Source organism: Thunnus albacares, chromosome 17 (assembly GCF_914725855.1).
Source record: "Thunnus albacares chromosome 17, fThuAlb1.1, whole genome shotgun sequence".
Taxonomy (NCBI): domain Eukaryota; kingdom Metazoa; phylum Chordata; class Actinopteri; order Scombriformes; family Scombridae; genus Thunnus; species Thunnus albacares.
In genome coordinates, this window is record NC_058122.1 from 5,422,927 (window position 1) to 5,446,180 (window position 23,254).

A 23,254-nucleotide genomic window follows, 5' to 3' on the forward strand; every position below is an offset into this window, starting at 1 on the left:
CTATAAAGAAGAGGGGAGCTGAGTCACTGATAATTCTCTGTAGGTTCATCACTATGAGTGACTCCTCTGACATTACACACGGTCATTTGATACTTTGTAATTATATAAAATATTGATTATTATATACTGTATATATTTCAAGATTCAGTTTATTGTAATTTTCTTGTGTACTTGCATACACAAAAAAGCAATATGCTGTTCCTTCCAGCCCACAGCAGTGCAACAACAACAGAAAGGATAAATATATATATCTAAAAATTCTCTTAGAAAATGATAAAAACATATAAACCCCAAAACAAAACTCAGAAGAGAAAGAGAACGAAAAGTTAGCAGCACAATGCATTAAAGTGCATTTATAGAGAAAGTGCATGTTTCAGTTCGATGTTGACAACTGGTGCATAGGAGACCAAGTTCACTCAGCTGATTGAGCTCTCCCAGCCAATATTTCTTGTAGCAAAAGTCTTTGCTACAAATGTCCAAAAGAAAGTGATGATCATAGGCATATTTCCCTTGCACTCTACATGAAGAAACAGATGTAGATGTAGACTTGGACAAAGACTCTGTTTGGTTTAACAATGCATCTTGGGCGATCGGATCACAAGTGGACAATGCTAAATAAAGTGTAAATGACCACCAAGACCCACTGTGATCCGATCACTCAAGCCACTTGCCGAGGTGGTCTGGGACGCATTTGACCACATATCTTTTGTAGTATAAATGCTAATGTGTCCTGATGCATCCCCAACAAGGACATAACAAGAAAATACATCATCAATGCAAGACATGGTGGTTGTTTTGGTGACAGCACACTGACGCCAAATGACTTTCTCCTGCCAATCTCAATAGTTTGAATAGCCCATAAATGTATATTAGTTCTTGAAACATTTTTGTCTTCTTATCTAGCCCATGTAAAACAAATCTGGCAGTTGTTTGGCGACAGACTGACATACTAACTGTGTGCAGGGTTCTTTTACCTTCTAGCATAAGTGATGTAAGGAGAAACAAAGTCTGAACACAAGTGGTCAGCTGTACACCTTGGAGACACATGATAGACACAGGTGTGAACGGCAATGTCTCTCGGCTGCCCACTTGTGTTGGGATCACTGTAATGCATTTTAAAACCAAGTGTAAATAGCCTCAAAGACACTGCATAATCAGAACTAGGAGAGGCTGCCATCAGACCAGTTCATGGAGAGAGAGAGAGAATGCCACCAACAAGGATCCTTTAATTTCTCTTCTTATCTTCACAAAATAACTCTTCTGTTAGCTTCCTCAGTGGATTGGTGTAGTGTCTGTGGTAATTATGTTTCCTGTACATCCCTCCACCCTCTCTCTCTCTCTCCTCTCTAATTCCTGCCTCACATGTTTGGCTCACTGCGTGAGACAAGGACTAAAGAGGACACACTGTTAATCCAGTCTTTCACTCGCCGCATTGAATCAGGACACACATGCCCACATGCTAACCTCACTAAAATCAAAATCATCAGTGAAGGCCGTGTTACTTTTGGAATATGAAGGCTGCAGTTTGCCAAGAAAAAGTCTTCACATTCATAATTGGATTATTGGGACAAGTGGCAGCAGTAATCAAAGGGTGGAGGATTAGATACCCTTAGAAAATTACAGTAAAAGGTTCAGTTCTGTAACATCGTGTAACAGTACAACTGTATTATGAGGCTTAATCCCATTCTGAGGCCTGACATGAGAGATAAATATTTTATGGTTCAAATGGATTTTTCAAAAGACTATGATATCTTTAACCCTACATGATGCATTTAACTGATTCTACCAGTGTGTGTGTGTGTGACTTTCTGCTTGTGTGCAAATGAAAGTGTTTGCACATGAGGGTATTATAGCACGTGTGTGTGTGTGTGTGTGTGTGTGTGTGTGTGTGTGTGTGTGTGTGTGTGTGCGCGCACACGTCCGTGCGTGCATGTAAATCCATGTAAACCACTGAACCATCTGTCGTTGTTTGGAAACGTTTTATTTATTCAGCTATTTATTTACAATCACATAGTATGTAAAGTGAAACCACCAACAGCTTTCCATTTTTTATGATATACAACACACACACATGCACTCATGCCAATATGCACACTCACCACCCCAAGCAGGATCTCCACTCATTCAAAAACAAGCACAGACAGAGCCACAGAGACAGACAATAATCAATAAAAACATGTAACTAAACACAGCACATTTCATGCGAAAAATCAGGATTATCGGGTTAAACAAAAGGAAAACAAGAGGAAAATTAAATCAGTCAAAATCAATGTGAGGATACACACTTCAGCTCTTCAGCAGCAGTTTAGTATTACTCAAACAGAAAGAACTCTATTTTTTCCTCAGGGAGTGGACAAAATACTAGAAACACCCTTTCTCAAGTTATATCTATTAATAATTACATTTTAGATGCTGGTAAATCACCTAGAATTTGGCCAGGATATCTGCTGGATTGCACAAAACAGGACACTTTTCTCCAGGTGCAAATGTAGCTCCATTTACACCTGGAGAAAACTTTCAGAGATATTTGCAATGACAAAAAACAAAATCCAACTTGCAGTAAAACAACCAAGGGAGGAAAGGACAGTGTGGTCTTGTTTTTGAGAAATACTAACAACCCACTGGAGTGACACAGAAGCTATTGATTCTCATTTGTTCTATTTGTGCCACAGTATCAAAATTCAATTAACAATACTATCTTGATGCTGCAAAAAATGAGATTTTAGCCTTGAAATAACCATGACATTGATTACATGAAAGAAGATGTAGATCAGTAAAATAAAGTTGGTCCTAATAAAATGGACACAAAAATACATTTTAAAGGGGCACTCCAACAATTTTACACATACTATTCAGCCTGTGAAAAAAAAATGTCTTTGTCGCATTGGGCTTGAGACTTTAAATTTGTAACAGAAAGCTTGTGTGAACTGAGGGGACTGAGTTTGAAAGATGTTGACATTTACCCGGTAGGAAGTGCCTAAAAAAAGACTGTCAAAGACTATCAAGTTGCATTAAGGGAAGTGTAGGATCAGGGGGTTCTAGGACTAAAATTCAAGATATCCTGCTTTGATTTTGATTTTGATTTGATTCTTTTTTAAATCTGTCTCTTGTAAGGTCTCCCAACTTCATGGAAGTGCAATACTACATTTAATACAATAATATGTTAGCCTTACATACACTATGTGTGATGCAAGTACACATAATGTTATTGTATATATTTCCATATATGTTCAATACAATATAAAGCACACATGTAGTTATATTAATAAATCCCAAAATGAATAATTGTAAAGCATTACAAAATGAATTATGGTGTGAAACTGAAGCACATTAAAGGTTACTATTCAAGTTTGAGGTCATTTTACAAAAACTACAGTTGTTTGGTTTCAGATTAAAGAAAACCCCTCCTATGCAGATAAATGTATGTGCGTGTGTGTTTGTGTGTGTGTGTGTGTGTGTGTGTGTGTGTGTGTGTGTGTGTGTGTGTGTGTGTGTGTGTGTGTGCGCACGTGTGTGCGTGTGTGTTTTTAGCGGATGGGGGCCTTCAGAGCAGCATCCACCTCCTCCTCTGGGCACAGCGTGTGCCACTGGGCCACTGGGCGCCTGGGATTGGCCAGCATGTCTGACCAGTGGCGCAGCCCAACACCTGAGGCGCCATATCCGATCCAGCACTTGCCAATGGCATCATTGCTGCCCAGCTTGTCATAGTCGTACACAGTGATCAGCACCTGGATTTTCTGTGTGGAGACAACAGAGGAGGAGAACTTGTGGTTAGACCAACGCATATGTGAAATGTATTCCTTGTGCTGTTTTTCTGTCTGCACAAGCACTTAAGCAAGAATTCAGTTGAAGATGAAAGGAGACAATTTTTCATTTTGTTACAGAAGTTCTGAGGCTATTGAATTTAAGATTGTTGGTTCAAATCATTTAACTGGAGAGTAAAAGGTCTCCCATCTTTCAGCAACTACCTTGCAAGGCATTCAACTCCAAAATGGGGAAGGGGGGGGGGGCTGCAAGATATACAGATGCTTAAAGAACACCTCCAGAAATGTTTTAAGACATAAAAATAATAAATAATTTGTGCAAGATCTGGTTTTTCCAGGAAATTCTCAGTGTTTGTGCACTGGAGGCATCAAGTTTCCACATCATAATTGTGTAAGTTGAATACTGGATCAGGATTGACTTCCAAACAAGTTGTGATGTCACAGATCATGCTCGAAGGTACTTGGTTAAACTGAGATTTAAGGTGAGCACAGAGAAACTTTCCCCCCTCAGCTGATGAATGTGAAAACAAACTCTGCACATACATCATTCTGTACAGTGAAGCTCACACATCCAAATCAAGTAATAATAAGAGAGACAATTGAAAACAAGCAAAGGGGGGCTTTAAATAAAGGCGCTGATAAGATGTTTATGATTTATTTGCTTTTAAAACATGGGCGAAACACTGTTGAGTTTGTTAAAGCTTCTAGGTAGCCACCTAGACACATAAATAGCTGCAACATTAAAGCTTTTTACATTTTTCTGACTTAAAGTGTGCTTTGGAAGTACTTCTTTGTCATTTTAAGCAAGAACCCAAAAGGAAAACTCATTAAACCCTTGACAGCGACACCAAGTAAACTGCACCGAGTTGTTCTATGCTGGAATGAGCAGCATAACAGTGCAAGACAGTGTCAAGCACTGACATGATGGTCAATTGTATAATTTTTTTTTTCAGATCTTCAAGAGAAAAACATGCTTTATTCCTTTATTCATCTTCAGATTCTGTGCCAGTTGTTTCACATGAGGTTTAAAAGTAACACTGCAATCTAACCAAATTCCAAGATATTTATATTTAATTTCAGTACCATTATGTGTATGGATGGCAGGAAGACATATTTTGTCTTATCAGCGTTCAGTACAATTTTGAGGTTCTGCAGAGATATCTGAAGAACATTAACTAACTTTATCTAACTTTGAAGCTACTTCAAGGAAAATATTATTTTGTGTTCATATGGTTTACTGATAAGAGCATCAGAGACTTCAGAGACTTCAACCCCCTGCTGTAGACGTGTGAGTTACAAACCTGGATCTGAGAGAAGGGGATCTCAAAGCTAAAGCTCTCATTGAAGTAAGGATTCAGGGTGTTTTGTTTGACTGACGTCTTCTTCTTCTTCAGTCGCTTCCCGTTGTGCTGCAGCACCACCTTAACAAAGGGATCTGAGACAGAGATATTCCAATCTCAATGCTGTGTTTAGTACAGACATGCAGGTAAATGTATGTGTGTGTGTGTGTGTGTGTGTATGTGTGTGTCTTGTGCTCACCTGACAGTCCTCCAACGTCCATCTTCTTCAGGTTCTTGGCTTCCATGACGTTAACCGTTAGCTTGCCGGCCGTGGGGACGTAACGAAGAGAAATGCAGATATCACCCAGCTTCTCTTGCTGTCAGGGACAAAACGTATACATGTATGCATGCACGCTAATTAAATATACACAATCAGTGCCATATTGCACTGTGCTTCGGTTGCTTTAAATGTTATTATTGTAATCAAAAACCATGTACCTCCTCTTTCTCTCCTCCAACCAGATCCTTCCATTCATGTATCGGCTGTCCAAGGTCTATAGAGTTCATGGCAATCTTGATCTCGCCGATGACATCATGTTTACCGAAACGGTCAAAGTCAAAAACCTGCAGCACCAGAGTCTGACCACCCAGCTCATTGTAGGGTATCTAGAGAGAGAGAGAATTGAAAAAAGTTGAACTCTAAAGTGCTTTTGGGGAAAATCTGATCTAATGTCTGACATGGTTTCCAAGGTCAATGTACAGACCTTAAAGGTGAAGGTCTCATTGAAAACGGGACAGAGATTCTTGCGCTGGACTTTGGTCTCAAACTTTTTCTTCTTGTCCGGCAGCATGTAGACTTTGACGTAAGGATCTGAAGTCCCGCCCATGTCCATGGCTGGGAGGTCCTGAGCCTGCAGGATGCCAACTATCAGCTGGAGTAAGAGGGGAAGAGAGGGAGATAAGCTGAATTGTGGTGTCAGAAGCAATCTTGGGTCCCAAATCCTGAAGGAGAGCAAGTCCTTCTATTGTTGCGCTCATTAATGTTAATGTTTGAGAGGTGGGATATTGGTGTTTATGCTTGCAAAATACTATGCGCAGGTGTACGTGTATGTACCTGGTTATCAGTGAAGTTATAGTCCAGCGAGTACTCTAGTTTGCCGAAGAACTCCTTTTCCTCCTCTTCCTTCCCTTCCTCTCCTTCCTGAAAGACACACAGCGTGGATGGCAGTTAACAGACAATGTTATTAAAGTCCCACATTTTGTATTGCAGGGGGATGAGAGCCATATAACTGTGACCTAGAATGAGTGCCAGGTCATTGTGACCTGTACCGATGCCAAACACCAAACCAATACAGGAGACATCTGGAGATATTGGGAAAGGGGCGGAATACCACACACACACATAGTGCAGAGATGCCCACTCAAATTTGGTTAAAATCCAAGATAAGTGAAATTGAGAAATGTCCTACCATTCTTCTTTAGAGTCTGGCAAACAGGATGAGACTTGTCACACAACACGAACACTTACACACACACAGCCTGTCTTCAGTATAAAAAGGCATGTCACATTCTGTAATGTTGGAATTTTCTCTGCCTACGTTGTTGGTGAGCCGTTGCGTCATAAAAGAGATTCCCCATCTGACACCTGTGGCTCGACCATCTGATTCCTCTGTTTTCCACCTCTTTCTGCCATTACACTATTCATACTCCTGTGATGGTCTTTGCAAAGCACTGTGATTCCTGCTAGAAGGCAAAAATATTCAGTTCAAAAGGATTTAACCTTTACTATTTAAAGACTGGAGTGACAATGACATGAGATAGTGTAAAAGTTTTCAATATTTTGTGAAGACTTGGGTCTTAAAGTTACCATGTGTAGTTTTTGGTTGGTTGGTGATTGGCTTCACGTTATTCCACTGACCTACAGGTGGCAGTAATGTGCTAAGGAATGAAGCAACAAAAGGCAGGGAAGAATAAGATTTTTCACAAGTAAACATGGATGTTAACAAGGCAGGTTTCAGGAAATTCAAAATTAAATTGTCTTGTGTTGACATTGTGAGACCTCTAGATACACACAATCTGTTTTGGTGAGTAACACTGAGTGTAAACATAATTTTTGTTTGTTTACAAGAAAACTTCACAGCGTACCTTTAAGGTTCCACTGCGGTTTTCCTCATAATGGCCACCCTTTCAAGACTTTACAATCAGTATACCAATCCGTCCAAACTGACTGAATAAAAATAATTTTATCCAGTAATGTTTTAACTTAATTTTATGATTTTTTTTATCACACGTTGATGCTTGTCGCCATAAACCCTGTGTCCAATCACAAGGAAGCAACAGCTCTGACTCTGTCATTCTTTTTCAGTTTGTTTACCATGCTGTGCCCAGTTTAAGCTGTCATTTCAGTCATTGCTAGTCTCAACCTGGATAAGAGCCAAACAGCTGTGGACAGTAAAGCGATGATTACAATCAGATACAAAACAGTGCAGTTCTTGTTGCTGTTAACTCCATCTGTTGTTGTCTATTGGTTGGTGCAGACAGCCATTTACTTTCTCTGATACACCTGACCTTCCAGTAAGGACCTTCACCGGAAAACAAAGACAAAGTACTGCTGCAACCACATTTGTCTACATACACAACAGAAGCCTTCGACCCCATCTTCTCTCACCTTCTTGTCGTCTCCATCCTCTCCTTCCTTATCCTTCTTCCTGCGCCCGCGTCCTCCCTTCCTTTCACGGGCCTTCTTAGGCTTCTTGCCCTTGTTGAAGCACTTCTTGTAGATACAGAATCCCAGGCAGGCAACAAGGGCAAGGACCACAACCACAATGGCACCCACGGCCCACATGGGCACTGGAAAGAGAAGTGAGAGAAAGGAGAAACGCAGGTTGGTGCTGTGTTTTTTGGTAGGAAACAGTGGTGAAATTTCCCAGGTGAGGAGTTTTATTCCTACTGAGGTGAGCTAGATTTTTGAGGCTCCTTGGAGAAGCACATTCTAAAGAGTGTAAGATTGGTGTGACATAAAAATCTTGTACCGCCTATTATGATTCCAGTGCTTGTAAATAAGTTTACAGTTTGAAGTTTTTTCAGCCACGCTAACAGCATGGCTATATGTTGGTCCAACACTTTGGTCCAGACTAAAATATCTCAACAACTTTTGAAAGAAAGACGATGAAAGCAGAATAAATTTGGTTCAGACGTTCCTTGACATGGGGGTACAAGGTTTTTATCTGTACAGTAAGGTGGTTCTATGTCAGAGGATGCTTTTGAAAATGGTAATGATGCAGACTATCCACAGGATTTTGTCTTATTATCTCATAATTCTGACTTTGCTGGTCAAAAAATACTAACTTTGCTTCTGTTTTTTGTTTTTTTGTTTTCTTGGTGGAAATTGGTTTCCATAATTTTGGCAAATATTGTTTAAGCTGGTGAACTGTGCCTTAATACTACCCTCATCAAAACATCCTCTGTTTAACTACTTTGCAGGTGCATTGAAACCTTGCTTTTGGCCAACAGCAGAACACTGAGCTCTTATATGTTAAGTTGCAGCAAAAATTTTTAAACCTTAAAAATAGAATGTTACAAGAGATGGGACTTACTGTTGAGTTTATGATCTTGAAGAGCAGAGTATAGAGGTCACATGAAGAAATGAGAATAAAGGACAGAATAAAGAAATGAAAAGAGAAATGAAAACTGAAAATGAGATGACAGGATTGTTAGATGTTGATATGATATGACAATGTAAATAAACATATGGATCATAGATCATTTGAACTGATTTGGTGTGTATCTGTGTGTCCTTGAATGCACAGGTTTGTTGGCCATTATCATATGATTGAATGAGGCATCCTTACCCAGGGAGCTCATCATCATGCATCAACAGCATATGTGCATAGGTGTGTTTGCATTGTCTTTATGTGTGTGTTTTGCGTATATTTCATACACTAATGTGTGTGTTGAGTGTGTACATCTGTGCATGTGCTCACTTGGCAGGTGTGTGAGCTCGTTGAAGAACTTGTTCTTTAAGTTGGCGAACTGGTGGTTGGAGTGGTGCGATGGGGGTGGAGGAGGTGGGGGCTCTCGCTCCTCCTCCTCGGCTGCCCTGCGGAGCCGCACCCCTGCCACGCTGACCAATCGCATTGCTGCTCTGTGAAAACAACGGGTAGTAGACAAGAAACAGTCAGCAACTTAGTTTGGAAGACACACCACTACAAAACACTTTCTTTTATCAAGGCAAGCTTTACAATTTCCTGTATAACACAACAGGGTTAATTTATTTTGTAGGAGCAGACTGCAACAATGTCAACATTCTGTCCTCATCCACTCATTCACAATATATTTACATCAAATCAAAATGTGTGACAATAAAGACTGAACCCCTGTTTCTTTCACTCTATAAAATATTTCTTTGCCCTGGTTCTTTCTTCTTCAGATATATCCTTCTTTTAAACTTCATCCTGTGTGACCTTTCACCTGGCTATAATCTCTTTAATCCTCTCTCACTCGTGTCACTCTCCTGCCTCTCATCATCCCATTCACGCTTCAGTTTGAAGCATCTCACAAGCTGTAACAAACTATCCTCATCAAAAAGAAGTGCTTTAATGGTACAGAGGTTTTGCTTAAAAAGTGGGATCATGGTATGAATGGAAGAAGTTCTCAGATCCTTTACTGAAACCTGCAATAACAGATTTTTGGCCACTTGAGGGGAGCGGAAACAAACTGTAAACACAACACTGTTAAATTATTACCTTTTTAATTGATATGTTGAACTTGTTAGCATACACTTGCCTATTTACACATCCAACAGATATAGAGCAATATTAGCATTCATTTTTAGTTGAGTGTCTGTCCACTTGGCAAAGTCCAATATTGACTCTCCTTTTAGCTCTGTTTTGGTCTCCACCAACTCCTAAGGGAAATTTCTGGCTCTTTAGCTGCTAAATGCACCACTATGTTCACCAGCTAGTTGCTAACTTTAGATAGTGTACAGTGGCTAGCCTTTCTACAAAAAACAGTGGCTGGAAACAGTGGTGTTAGACCAGTGAGAAAGAACAAATATAGCACAGTTTTGTGCCTGAAAAACACTTAAATGCTCTGTGCCAAGGAAAACTGAAAAGCTGATTGATCTATATGGGTGCCTCACTATTAGCAACACCTTCAATCATTTGACCCATTGTTATCATAAAATATTGATTATAGCTGCTTTAAGTAATAGTGGCGATACCATAATGTAAAAATATTCAATGTGTAAGCAGCATTTAAATGTGTCACTGGCTGTTCTCAAATAAACACAGGAGGAGTAAAAACACATTATTTCCCTCTGAGATGTAGTGGAATAGAAGTATAAAGTAGCATAAAATAGAAAAAGTGCCTTTAGAATAATACTTAAATACAGTACATACTAGTATATATACTTATACTAGTAGCATATTCTATCCTACTTATGCAAAAGCTGGATGTTTAATATGACTATGAACATTTTAAAAACATGATTCTGAGTTTCATAATTCAATGTAATGTTTAAGTAACAAAATGTCTTCCAAATCCCAATCCCTTAGTAAAACATCTACATACAAAGTACAGTACACTTTTTAGGTATTAATTCTTTACTTGAGTAGTTCTATTACATCCAATTTTACTCCATTTACATTTCTGGATGAAATGTTATACTTTTCACCCTTATTTATTCTCGAACTGCAGGAAAACAGGTACAATTACAACATTACTGTAAAATTGATGACCTAAATTAGTACATTCAAAAAGCCACTCAATTACAGCAACAATAGATATTTTGGGAAATATGCGTATTGGCTCTCTTGCAAGAGATGAATGAGAAGATTGATACCACTCTGGTAATTATGAATAATTTGTATGTTATATCTCATTTAAGCCCTACAAAAACAACAAGTAAAAAAATGACACATTGCTGTCTTAGAGGACAGAGTCAGGTTAACATGTATCGGTTGTCCGCAAATACATTATCCTAATAAATAAAGGTAGATATAATAAGGAAAATTATTATCTTATTATTATTACTACTTTTTTCATGTTAGTGTGACACTGTTTCATGAGGCATACTGTAAATGTACCTTGATAAGTTATAAAACAGGCTTAAAAGGTGGGTAAAGTGCAAATAGAAAGCTGAGTTTAGCAAGAATTTAAAAAGAAAAAAAGTCAGTTTCTGGTAATTGTGGCCTTCTCTTGAGGATTTGTGTATCCTGTAAGGAGTAAGTCAGTTGTGCACTGACATTTAAACACACACACACACAAACATACAGGCCCCACCCATGATAGACATCCCTCTGTCATTGTGCAGCGATGTAACAAGATTAATTGCCAAAGGTAATCCAAAAATCCCTTGGCTTAAACAAATTAAGGACAGTTTGCCTCTCTGGGTCTCCTCCCCTTTCTCCACCCATCCCACCATCATCTCTCCTTCACTCCTCCCCTCTGTCGTTTCCCTCTGTCTGTCATTAATCCTCCTGCATGACATCTGAAATAGAGACTCACCTCCTCACATACACTCCTGCACACACAGACACACATACAGTACACATCATATTTCCATAATGAGATCAGATTTAGATGGCGAGTTGTGTTACATTAACCCTTTTATCCCACTGGATTGCATAAGCAGAGGATTAGAGAGGGGACCTCAGTATGTCTGTGTTTGTGAATAGATAGATAGATAGATAGATAGATAGATAGATAGATAGATAGATAGATAGATAGATAGATAGATAGATAGATAGATAGATAGATAGATAGATAGATAGATAGATAGATAGATAGATAGATTCCAGCTGAATGAAAAGCCTTAAATGACATCATTCATGTTCAAAATGAAAAACGTGTTAAAGAGATGGAATTGCAGGGCTTACTGTTGTGAGTTTTCTGATTCCCACTAGGAATAAACATGCTGAACTTGTCCTCAGCAATGACACATTGAGCAAATGCAATTTTAATTTCAGCCTTCAGTTGGTGACAAACAGCAACCAGGGAAAGACAAATCCTTTGTCACTTCACAATTGTGTTTTTTAAGAATTTGCTCTGAAATTCACTAATTCAATCTACATACATTTGGTGCCATATCAGGAGGATTTGTGGCAGATTAGATGTGTCTGTATGCAATATTGTAGGAAAAAAATGCATTTGCACATTTTTTGGCAAGTCCCACTCTCTGTAGTTCCAAATATTTCCATATAAGGAGTTAAATATTGTTCAATCTGATCATTTCCAATGATCAATGATTACCAGAATCTACTGTTGTCCCCCCAGAATTGAACTTTTCTAAGTTGAAAAGCCAATGAAACAGTATTTAGAACTCACTAAAACTAAAACACTTAAACACTAAAACTCACATGAACCACAAGATACACTAGACCTTTGAAGAAACACTCTATTTACAAAATATAAATACAATTGAATAAATTAAAATTGCAAAGAAATGCACATTTCATGGCATGTATTACAGGTTGGAACCTCAATCATATCAGAGGTGTATGACAGTGGCTGATTAATATTTGATCTCAAATGAATGTCCAATATCAGTCTAAGCCTCCTGATGGTACTGTAAGTACTTTGGATAAAAGCACTGAATTCCGTGTCATTCTGCTGTTTCTGCCAGGACTTGTGTTGCATAATGATATTTTATTTCGAGTTCAGAAAAACTCAAAACCAGGATGATAACCAAAGTTGTTATCTGGGTCACAGCAGATTTAGACAGGACTGCTGCCAAAAATCATACATCAGTGAATCAGAAACCTGGTCAGTTTGATGCAGGAATACATATCTCTGTCCGTAGATTGCAGATTGGTCACACCAAACTCCCCTACAAATACAGTATATACTGTATATCAGTGATCCATTTTGCCTCCTGGGTCATAGTTTGGGAAACCAAAACTTAGAAGACAGGTATTTAGTCAGAGCAATATGTGGTGATGCTGCTTTGTGGTAAAAAAGGATGCTCCGCAAACACAAACAGAAACTGGTTAAAAGCTAAATTAGGAGGATTTTGATGTTCTATAAAGCAAAAGGAAAGATATAGTGATTGACAACTATGCCACAGACATAGTCTTGTCAACAGTAACATGGTTTGTCAAAATAAGACAACAGCCTTTTATATTAACATACTGTGGGAAAGAACAATGTCTGACATATTAAACAAAACTCACATCATGAACAATAAAATGTGAGTCATTGTGTGGCAAAGAACCACCAACGTCTGCCATGTAATGGCACAAAAAGCTGAGAAGGAAGGTTCTTTATGAGCCTCATTTCATTTGACTTCTTACTCTAAGGGGGAAAAAGTTTTGCAACAGAGATTAAAATGATTAACTACCAATCATTACATCATAGAAAAGAAAACTGCAAAGTCTTGATAGGGATTCAATGGACAAAACAAAGATAATAAAATTGGAGCTGCAAGGATTTAATGTAAGAAGAGAGAAGAAGTCAAAGTTGTAGGAGTTGACTATGAAGGAAGACAGAAAAGGCTCTGTGTTGTTCTGTTCTGCTGTATTTCATGTACTAACATCAAACTAAAACTTCAGGGGTTAAACATTTTCACCATGTGGCCTTTTACAGATTAAAGCTGAAGAAAAGTGTGTGTGTGTGTGTGTGTGTGTGTGTGTGTGTGCTTAACTTTTTGGGAACAATTTACAGTGACGGGAGAATTTAAGCTCAAAGGCACAATTCAGGGCTTTCAATCAAATCTCTCAGTTCTCATCTAGTATATCACTGGTATACTGTAGAGTGCAAAACCAAAATCTCATTCCTAAAGGAGCAACAGACCACTAACAGCCATGACACTCTGAAGACTGCTGATTGTAGTTTTTCTAGGAGCATTATTTTTATAAAGAAGGAGCCCCACATTATCTCTAGAAACCAAATAGTGGGAAATAAGCTACAGTGACCATAATTATGAGTAAAATACAAGATTTCTCACAGATTTATAATCAGGCACAAATGAGATTTACTGGTCTATTTTTAAGATGATAGTTCAGCACTAGAAAAGCTGGAACTTTTTTCTTTAATACTGTGTGCCTAAACAAAATATATGTTAAAATCCCTCACAAATTATTCCTTTTTGCCCATTTTTAATGTAAATTAATTTTCATAGAGCTTAAATGATTAGCCAACTGAAAACTGAAAATAAATTGGCAACTATTTTGATAATCAACTGTATTGGAGTATTTTTTTAAGCAAAATGCCAAAAAAAAAAAAAAAAAAAAATCAGTGGTTCCAGCTTCTCAAATGTGAATATTTGCAGGTTTTCTCAGTCTTCTATAATAGTAATGTGAAATGTCTTTTTTGACTGTTGGTGGGCAAAAAAAGATCATCTTCATTTTTCAGTCACAATTAGACTGTTTTCTGGTTTGCTGAACATTTAAACAGAACAAGATAAATGTATGAACAAGGCAGGTCTATATTGTAGCATCAATATAAATGAGACCACATGTTACTCTTAACATTTTAAATAGCCATTTCACAGTAGTTAAGGCTAAATCTAAACCCAGTCGTGCATTGTGTTTTATTTAAAGGCTCTCTGCTCTGATCTCCCTGCAGACAGATTGGAGGTGAACAGCCGGCGGTGGGATTTCGTCAGTCTAAAAGCTCACAAGCTCTGAACTGAACCCGAGGCTCCATTAGGCTTCTGACGCTCTGCCTGACTACTAGGTATTTACATGCACGTTTAACTTTGGCATTTGTTTGAAATATCAAAAGCAAAGCCATCATATCTGAAGCAGTGTGATGCAGCAAATATGATGCTTTTGAAGATGCTATCATTTCTTTGCAGAGGGCCTGAGAGACAAATTGACAGGAGAGAGCATTTGTTCATTTTGACCTTATTTTACTTTATCATATTAGGTTAAAGAAAAAGGTAGACATTAGATAAAATGTGAATATGAAGCTACCACCAACAGGCGGTTAGCTTAGCTTAGCATAAAGACTAAAAACAGGGGGAAACATCTAGCCGGACTGTCTACCAGCCTCTAAAGCTGATTAATTAACACAGTTATATACGTTTTGATGAACAACAGTGTAAAAATGACAGTTTATGGTTTTATGCAGGGTTTTATGTGCCAGACAGTTTCTTGGCTGAGAGCATTGACTTCCTGGAGTCCTGTCCTCACAGTGATGTTGCCACTTGCCAGGTAAAAGCAGAGAAACCAATTTTTACATAGAAAAGGTTGGAAATTTCTATCTTTCTAACTTATAAAGGGCATTAATTTAAAATATAACATGGTTTTATCTGATTTCCCACTAAAATCTCCAAAGAGAGAGCATGCATTTACAGCATGGGCAAGATGCAAATAACCATCCAGTGTCCATTCAAGCTCATCCTGCTCATTATCCCAAAATCCAGCGACAGGATTTAGAGTCTATAATGCACAATGTCAGAAACTTCATATGGGCTGCAGAGGCAAATATTGATGTTGTGGAGATGTATAGCAGGTGATTTCACGTGAGCACAGACACTGCAAATAGACGTGCGTTAGCCTCCTATAATCCACTTAAACTAATCTTTGCCAGTTTTGGAAAACACCCCCCATCGTGCGTAAAATCTGAGGGTTTCTCTCATACAAGAACTTTATCAGTGAAATGCATTAATCCAAAGATGGAGAATGCCTGTTGTTGCATTTGAACATAAAAACAAGAATAGAAACGCCAATGAATTAACATTGACCTTGTGCTCCCTGTGACCATGGCTGCTTCTTAAGGGATTTACCACACGGTTGAAACAGAGTAGTATACAGGTATGTGGAGGAAGACAGAGTAAGAGAAATAAACTGCAACTGAAATTAGTCATTAATGCATCTACAGAAAATTAATCATTTAATTTTCATGATCAATCATTTAAGTCATTTTCAAGTAAATTTACTGGTTCCAGCTTATCAAATACAATGCTTTGCCTGCTTTTCTGTTTCCAGTCATGTGCACAAGGGATAGCTTAAAGTTTTTAATTGTTTGTCCAAGAAAATAATCAATTTAAGACATCAGTCTGGCTCTGATAACTAGTGAAGGGAAACTAATTCTTAAAATAAACTATGATGCACAGTGAAAGCAGCATATAACTCACCCTCTTTAGTATCAGTCCTTCTTGCTTCTCTGGTTTTTATTATTATTTTGCATCCAAATGTATTCCAGTCAAATCCACCACCACTGACTGAAGAGAAGTCGTTGCGCACAACTCTGTCTCTCTCTCTCCCCCTCCCCCTTCTGTGTTAATCTCCACAATATCCCTCACTGCCAACTACTTACTGTCCACCTCCACTGCAAAAAAAAAGTCAATATGTAAGAGCCAATTCATCTAACTGTGACTTGAAATCATCTTTTATCGTCATATTTCTGTCAAGACAATTGAGAAATTTCTGCTACATTCTAGTACAAAATTTACAAAATTAAATTAGTGGTTAAAATTACAGCATTTATACTCCATGAATACACCAAACTAAAGAGCATGAGTCAAAAACCTTGTGAATTTCAGAACTATTTCTGATTGGAGCAAGTAGAAGTAAGCAAGCAGTTCAAACTTTCAAAGGCTTTATTTTCAGACAGCTCATTTTACTTGCTGGTTTTGGAAATTGACTCTGTTTCAGTGCGGTCACTTCAGTTGCTCTGCAGGCTTCAGCACCCTGGACAGCAACCAACCAACCAACCAGAGCTGTTAGTCATAGGAGGCCTTTACCCTCACACACAGGAAGTTTGATTTTGGTAAAGGTCATCACCCCTGAGACATCGGACCTGGGCAGCACTGTCTGTCATTAGTGTGGGCATACAAATATAGCATAAAATTGATTTATACTGAACTCGGTTAATGAAAGATTGAATTTGCTGCTATTCATCCTGTGTCTATAGATCTTTCAAGGTAAATATCAACAGTGCAGGTAGAAATGAATTTTTTTAAAATTTGTTTAAATTTAGCAGAAGAAAAACTGCACGCATTAAAATCTTCGTATTTAACACCATAATCTAACAAAGGTTGACATATTCCTATCAGCTATAGGCTACAGCCATGTATGCCACAACAAGCCTTTAAAGCTCTTAATCATCAGCATCTTATTGAAATGTTTAATGCACTGATTAAACAATGACAACAAATACACACACAAAATAGTAGTTGTCCTGCTGATACCATTACTCCAGAGGTCTCCAAGGAGCAGAGCCTGGATAAAACCAGACACAGATAAGAGGAAATGTTGCCACCATGTGGCAGTTTTGGCATATGACTTCTCAGTTGCAACAGTCTTATTCAGAAATTGCTCAAGTAGGAAATTGGAAGGGACAAGAGATGTATTCACTTCGTATAAATAACATTTTTATTGGGTATTGAAATAACTGTCTATATGAGTGCCATATATTACCTGACTACTCTAGAATAAATTGAAATGTTACACCATTCAAAGGCAGTGTCCCTTTTAGAAAAGCTAGCCATCTAGGTGCATTCATGACTCAGTATGTAAACATTATCTACAGCTTTTAGGTGCATATGATGATAGACACAGACAGACACCAGAGTCCAGCGCAAAAGGTTTATTGAGATTAGAAACACATCAGAAACATTTAGTCACAATTGTCATTAAAAATGTCACACAAAAAGCAGGCATCCATTATTCCATATGACATTTAAAAAGAACGGTGACACCACCAGAACATACAAGAACTTATCCTGACTTTAAGGTTAAAGCAGATTACATCAGTGATTGAACAGCTGGAGCAGAAATGTGTGTTTAGTTTAAGGCCTGTGTGTCATTAAGATTTTGACTCCAGGCTTCAAAATGCTGAGCCTGTGTGTTTAGCTCTTGTCCCCCAGGGTGTGCTTGTCGAACAGGTACTCTGCCATCTTGTTGTTTTGGGCATCCATGCGGCTGAGGTTGGTGATGTAGTCGCCCAGCTTCTTGATGGCCTCCACCTGCTCATTCAGGTAGTGGCTTTCCAGGAAGTCACACAGCTGAGGAGAGGATGAGAGAACAGTTGTTGGTTTGGTACAGATAAAATGACAGTTTACCAACAATTTCAGGACATTTTCACAGACTGGACCCCCCCCCCCCCCTTTCAAAACTGAGCATTAATAGACTTCATAAAACTTACATGAGGGTCGACATGCTCTGAGGCCAGTTTGTGCAGGTCCAGCAGAGCCTGGTTGACGTTCTTCTCCAGCTGCAGGGCGCACTGCATGGCCTCAAGCCCGCTCCCCCACTCATCACGCTCTGGTTTCTACGGAAGAACAGTCAATTATAGCAGACTGAACACTCATTTCATTAAGCCTTGTGTACACAGGGAACAATGAGCCGAGTCTACACTGCTACTACCCATCACCCTCAGGATTAGCTCTGGTATTTGATAATTATTACTGAGGAAATAACTTAATTCAGTCCTGGTTCAGGCTTAAATAGGCAAACATGAGATGTATTAATAGTAAAATCAACAGCCACCAACATTGGATGTGCAAGACATGTCAGTATATTTAATACAGAACATTAGGACCAATTCTGTACAATAATAAGTACAGCTTCTAAGTCTTACATAACTTTAGAATTGGTGGCAAATGGGAGTGAACAAGTGTCCCAACATTGCACGTTAATCCTAGTTTATCAGTACTAGACACACTGGGTGTGGTGACACACAGGCACAGTTCTCTGGTCTCTACGGACCTTGATATCTTGGAAGAAGATGCGTCCTCCTCTCTTGTTTTGGAAAGACAGCAGCTTCTCAGCATGCTCCCTCTCCTCATCGCTGTTCTCCTTGAAGAAATGGGAGAAGCCTGGAAGGGCCACATCATCTCGGGAGAAGTAGAAGGCCTGGAGGACAGGAGGGGAGGAAGTCAGGAGGATAAAAACTGTTATTAGGGAGGCATCACCCATCATTATTTGGCACAAAAAATGAGAACACGTTGTGACAAACAGTGGTTATACAGCCAGGCAGTGGTCAGACACATGAGTCATGACTTAGGGTAGTCTAGTTGATTTACACTGAGACGTGTTGAGTTATGAGACATTTAGGGTTAAAAAAAAAAAACAAAAAAAAAAAACATGCAGGCTAAGCATGACACAGCATTTTCTGTTCAGTAAAGTGGGTGGGATATAAACACTGCTTATGTGTCAACCTGCCTACCAACGATAAACAACGAGAAGTGAAGTAACTAACTCCTATTGACTGCATTACAAAATACGGAATATGTACACACTTAAAGTTAGCAATTGTAGTTAATATTGTTCCTTTTCGTTACTACACGAAGCGTTCCTCAGTCAGCCAATGTGGGTAAAGGATACACTATCAAGACATGACACATTGGAAGCACGCATTCTGCATATATTACCACTATTTAACACAATATTTAAAACGCTATTTTACTCACCATAGAAGTGTAGGTGTAGGAGGCGAACAGCTCCATGTTGACCATCCGGTTGATGGCAGCCTCGCAGTCGCGGTGGTAGTTCTGACGCACTTGGGAGTCCATTTTGGCTGGCGTTTTCTTGAGGTTTTTCTTAACAAAACGGTACAAAAATAGAGCTATGCGTCGACTTCCTCAGTAGTGTTCAAATAGAGACGAGTTTTTTCGTGTCCGGAATGCAGACTGGTTGAAATAGCAAGAGGGACGAAGACAGAAGTTCCGTTCAATCACTGTTGAAGCAAGAACTCCTCTAAGGTATCTTCCCTAGTGTGAAATGGCAGACGGCTCGCTCTGTGTATTTATACTCCTCGGTAGATCTCGTGACACGCTAAACGTCACCCCGCACACATCTGCCAATCCCTGAGCTCAGCGGTAACACGTGACTGTGAGGGATGAAGTTGCATTTTTTTCTTGATTCATGAAAATGTACAGTAGGTCTAATGTTCCGTTTATTTGTTCTGACCTTCTGACAGTCAGTCACCTGCCATGACTAAGCACTTTTGCTGTTTCAAGAGACAATTAAGTTATTCTATTTTCACTGAAATTCAAACATTGAATAGTAATTTATGCATGTATGGAGAATTGACGTTGCTTTTTCCCCTTATTTGCACATACAAAACAACAAAATGGTTCTGAAAAAGCAAAAACTGTGGCTACTCCTAAATATAAACAAAATAAAAATGTACTCAGTCCCTCTCTGTTTTTTTATATTCACTGCAATTTACCAAGCCATTCTATGGTATTATAATATAATATAAATCATGCCCAAACTGTTCCTTATCTCAAAAAACACACAGGCAAATACTTGCAACTGAAAAAGAGACATAATGGAGTCAGCAACGCTGCAAAATAAACACTACCGAACAGGTAGGTGTACATGAGCATTATTCACCCACATGCGATTTGTTTCAATTCAGTTTCAGAGTTTCTGTGAGGGTAATAGTCTTATTTATTACATTATATTTATTACATTTAGGCAATCTATAAGACCTAGGTTAGATGACATGTACTGTAGTTGACTTTGGACCTGCTGCATATAGTCACTGAAGTTGTTTTACCTCATCAATATATCACATGACATCTAAAAACTGCTGATAATGTGTTTTCAGCCAAGGAGGTCATTACTCAATACCACAGTACTGTTGCGAGACACTACTGAGTCTGAAAAGCCTGAAAAGTCCTATCATTACTGAAACAAAATGGGGACTAAGAAATCACTGTATTTACATTTCATTAAACTTGTGCTACAAAAAGAGTCTCAATGCAACAGGACTGTTAGAGCTAAGGGTGTAACTTCAACTGCTGTCAGGTCATTCAAGGCCAAAACTGCAATTTTGATAAGTGTTACTTTAGATAAAGGGTTTCACTTACATATTTAGCTGTAGGATTTTCAAAAAAAATATTGCATGTACTCCTTGTATCTGATAAGGTTTTCTTGCACAAAGACTAAAATGACCATAGGTTTGATATACAGTATAGTCTGTATACAGTATGTGTCTGAGGTGTCCGCTGCCCCCTGCACAATACATGCTGAGACACTGAACAGAATGAGGGGTTTAGAAAATGAATTGATGAAACCATCCCAATAAAAGTCAAGTGTGCTATAAATGCTTATGTAGTCACAATTAAGAGGCTCTGAAATATCAATCAATACTTATATTTGTTAGAGTATAGTCTACTTCAAAAGGGTTATTTAGATAATAGTACTAACTACATTGTGAGTTGTCAATCACAGCAAACTTTATACATAGTTTATAGTCTGCATGCTCTGTTAATTATTATCTGTGGCAAACATTGTCCATCTGGTTCTAAAATTACATTAAAAAACACAACAAGGTTAAAGCTTTTTTTTATTCTCATGTAATCTTAAATATTCAGCAAATCCCTTAGCTTTCTCTCATCTTTAACTTAAAATTTCAAGTAAGCAGTACAAGACAACATAGCTCTTGTGCCTATTAACTGACATAGCACTGTACACCAGTAGTTTTCCACTTGTTTAGCTGTTCTGTGTATCAAGTGCCAAACTCATGTGGACTGTAAAGGCCAGTCAGTGTGGACATGTGCTTGTTCAGCACCTCTGTACAACACAAGGACACTGGTTCTGCATTATCTTTGCCATATTTTATCATTTTCTGATACAACCTCATTTTCCAATTTTTAACATTATTCTTACCCAAACTATGATTTAATTCTGTTGTTGAAGGGAATTTAAAATGTGGGAATTATCTCCATTACTATAAAAATTGTAGTGTTTATGTATCAGCTAAAACTGTGATAAGAATAGTTTGCAGTGTTGGCCAAAGAGAGTTAATGTGTAGATACTGAGCAACTGTTTCTTTGTTGCTACAGTATTAGTTGTAAAAAAAAAAAAAAACTCCCATTGGATAAGTTTATCATCTCAATTTAAAAGAGGCCCACTAGTGTTGGACTAATTTCTACCTTTATTGAGATTAATGGTTAACATCTAATTAAAGAGTTTTTAGAGTCATGAATTATCTAATTAAAACAGGTTCTTTCTAACACACTAAAATTCCTCACTTCTATGAGGAAGTGACACTTGCTTTTTGCAAGAATTATGAAGGCAGATTTATATCTTACAGGATGTGCTCACAATTTTTCAAGTCTGTCTCAAAACAACAGTCAGGTGCCCATATGAACATTGAAACATGATTTTTTTTTTTTGCTGTAATCATTCCTCCTGTTCATACTGACCATTAGAAGATTCATAACCAGTATGAACAGGAGGAATGATTACAGTGAGGAAAACCTCTTTCACTGTTCATATGGACACCTGACTGTTGTTTTAAAACAAACTTGAAAAATTGAGAACCTGTCCTTGAATGAAATAATAGTCTGGCTAGTATAACTGCAGTCTACCCAAAGAGTTAATGTTTAACTTGAAAAACTACATGTTGAATTATTGATGTATTTCCAGGAACACCTCAACCGCTCAGCTGCTGTTCTCTTACCCATTTTCCTTACATTGTATTTATCAGGAGTGTTGTTCTAGGAACTTCTAAAACCTTCACGTGGGTTTTGGCTTTCGAAGCAGATGATGCTGCTCTTAACTTGTACACAATCATCACTTTTATGTAACAGTTTTCAACTGGCATAGGAAAAATGTTAATGTTTAGTAAAAGACTATCACTGTAGGCCAGATCCAGGTATAAACAGATGACCATCCAAAAATATCATGTTACCTCATGGTTGTTATGTGAAACTGTATACACAGCGCAGACAAATGAAAGGATCCACTATTAGTACACACTTTGTTCTTCAGTCTACTTAAAAATACCATAACCTGCCGTCCATTTACTGTATACTGTGTATGCCATACACAAGAGAACAATAAAACTAACCTGAATCCTAACCCTCACTTTATCTCCAACATTTTCATTCTTTCTAAAATGTGAATCAGCAACTTTTTCCCTGCTATCCTTATTATGTGCTGTGTCATGGTAGATTACCACCCCTGTACAGAAGTCGTATCAGGTTATAAGAAGGATTGTGCTGTGTCATTGTTGTGACTAAGCATTCCAGTTTAACATCGTCCTTCCTGTCTTATGAACAGGGTGGCCTTAGGCCTGAGGGAGGAGTCTTGTGACCAAGGAAACGTATGACTGGAAGTTTACCTCATCCCAAGTGCTCTGCTGGCTGGAACCAGTTCACGAAGAGAAAAAAAGGAACGAGAAAGTGAAAAAAGGAACCAACAACTGAACTGGATTTAACCAAAGTGTGTTCCTAAATCAAAACTTTGCCTAAATCACCAGAGTTCTTACAAGATACAAGTCTCTCTAACTATACTGAGGGTGAAC

General features: G+C 38.3%; 2 protein-coding genes across 3 annotated transcripts; both read right to left on the minus strand.

Moving 5' to 3' along the window:
* Positions 1–1,965: 1,965 nt before the first annotated feature.
* Positions 1,966–16,248, minus strand: syt5a (synaptotagmin Va). 2 transcript variants are annotated; one of them, XM_044332122.1, is made up of 10 exons: positions 16,125–16,248; positions 9,028–9,188; positions 8,641–8,655; positions 7,713–7,894; positions 6,159–6,245; positions 5,809–5,976; positions 5,543–5,710; positions 5,304–5,421; positions 5,066–5,199; positions 1,966–3,737 (listed from the first exon to the last, which is right to left on the minus strand). In XM_044332122.1, the coding sequence occupies exons 2-10, from the start codon at positions 9,179–9,181 to the stop codon at positions 3,528–3,530; spliced, it is 1,236 nt and encodes a 411-aa protein (XP_044188057.1). In that variant the 5' UTR covers positions 9,182–9,188; positions 16,125–16,248; the 3' UTR covers positions 1,966–3,527. The 2 variants fall into 2 exon arrangements, with proteins under 2 accessions (XP_044188057.1, XP_044188058.1); XM_044332123.1 differs by lacking the exon at positions 8,641–8,655.
* A 1,315-nt stretch (positions 16,249–17,563) lies between these two features.
* LOC122967464 (ferritin, liver middle subunit) lies at positions 17,564–19,730 on the minus strand. Its single transcript, XM_044332141.1, has 4 exons — positions 19,404–19,730; positions 18,700–18,846; positions 18,137–18,262; positions 17,564–17,996 (listed from the first exon to the last, which is right to left on the minus strand). Exons 1-4 carry the CDS (start codon positions 19,503–19,505, stop codon positions 17,841–17,843), a joined length of 531 nt encoding a protein of 176 aa, XP_044188076.1. The 5' UTR covers positions 19,506–19,730; the 3' UTR covers positions 17,564–17,840.
* Between the last annotated feature and the right edge of the window lie 3,524 nt (positions 19,731–23,254).

Excerpts from the sequence above, each read along its gene's own strand:
- syt5a (XM_044332122.1), bottom strand. The coding sequence starts at position 9,181 with ATGCGATTGGTCAGCGTGGCAGGGGTGCGGCTCCGCAGGGCAGCCGAG. Across the intron at positions 5,977-6,158 it reads ATAACTTCACTGATAACCAG|CTGATAGTTGGCATCCTGCA; the intron begins GTACATACACGT and ends CTCTTACTCCAG. Across the intron at positions 5,711-5,808 it reads ATGAGACCTTCACCTTTAAG|ATACCCTACAATGAGCTGGG; the intron begins GTCTGTACATTG and ends CTCTCTCTCTAG.
- LOC122967464 (XM_044332141.1), bottom strand. The coding sequence starts at position 19,505 with ATGGACTCCCAAGTGCGTCAGAACTACCACCGCGACTGCGAGGCTGCC. Across the intron at positions 18,847-19,403 it reads CCTACACCTACACTTCTATG|GCCTTCTACTTCTCCCGAGA; the intron begins GTGAGTAAAATA and ends CCTGTCCTCCAG. Across the intron at positions 18,263-18,699 it reads TCTTCTTCCAAGATATCAAG|AAACCAGAGCGTGATGAGTG; the intron begins GTCCGTAGAGAC and ends GTTCTTCCGTAG.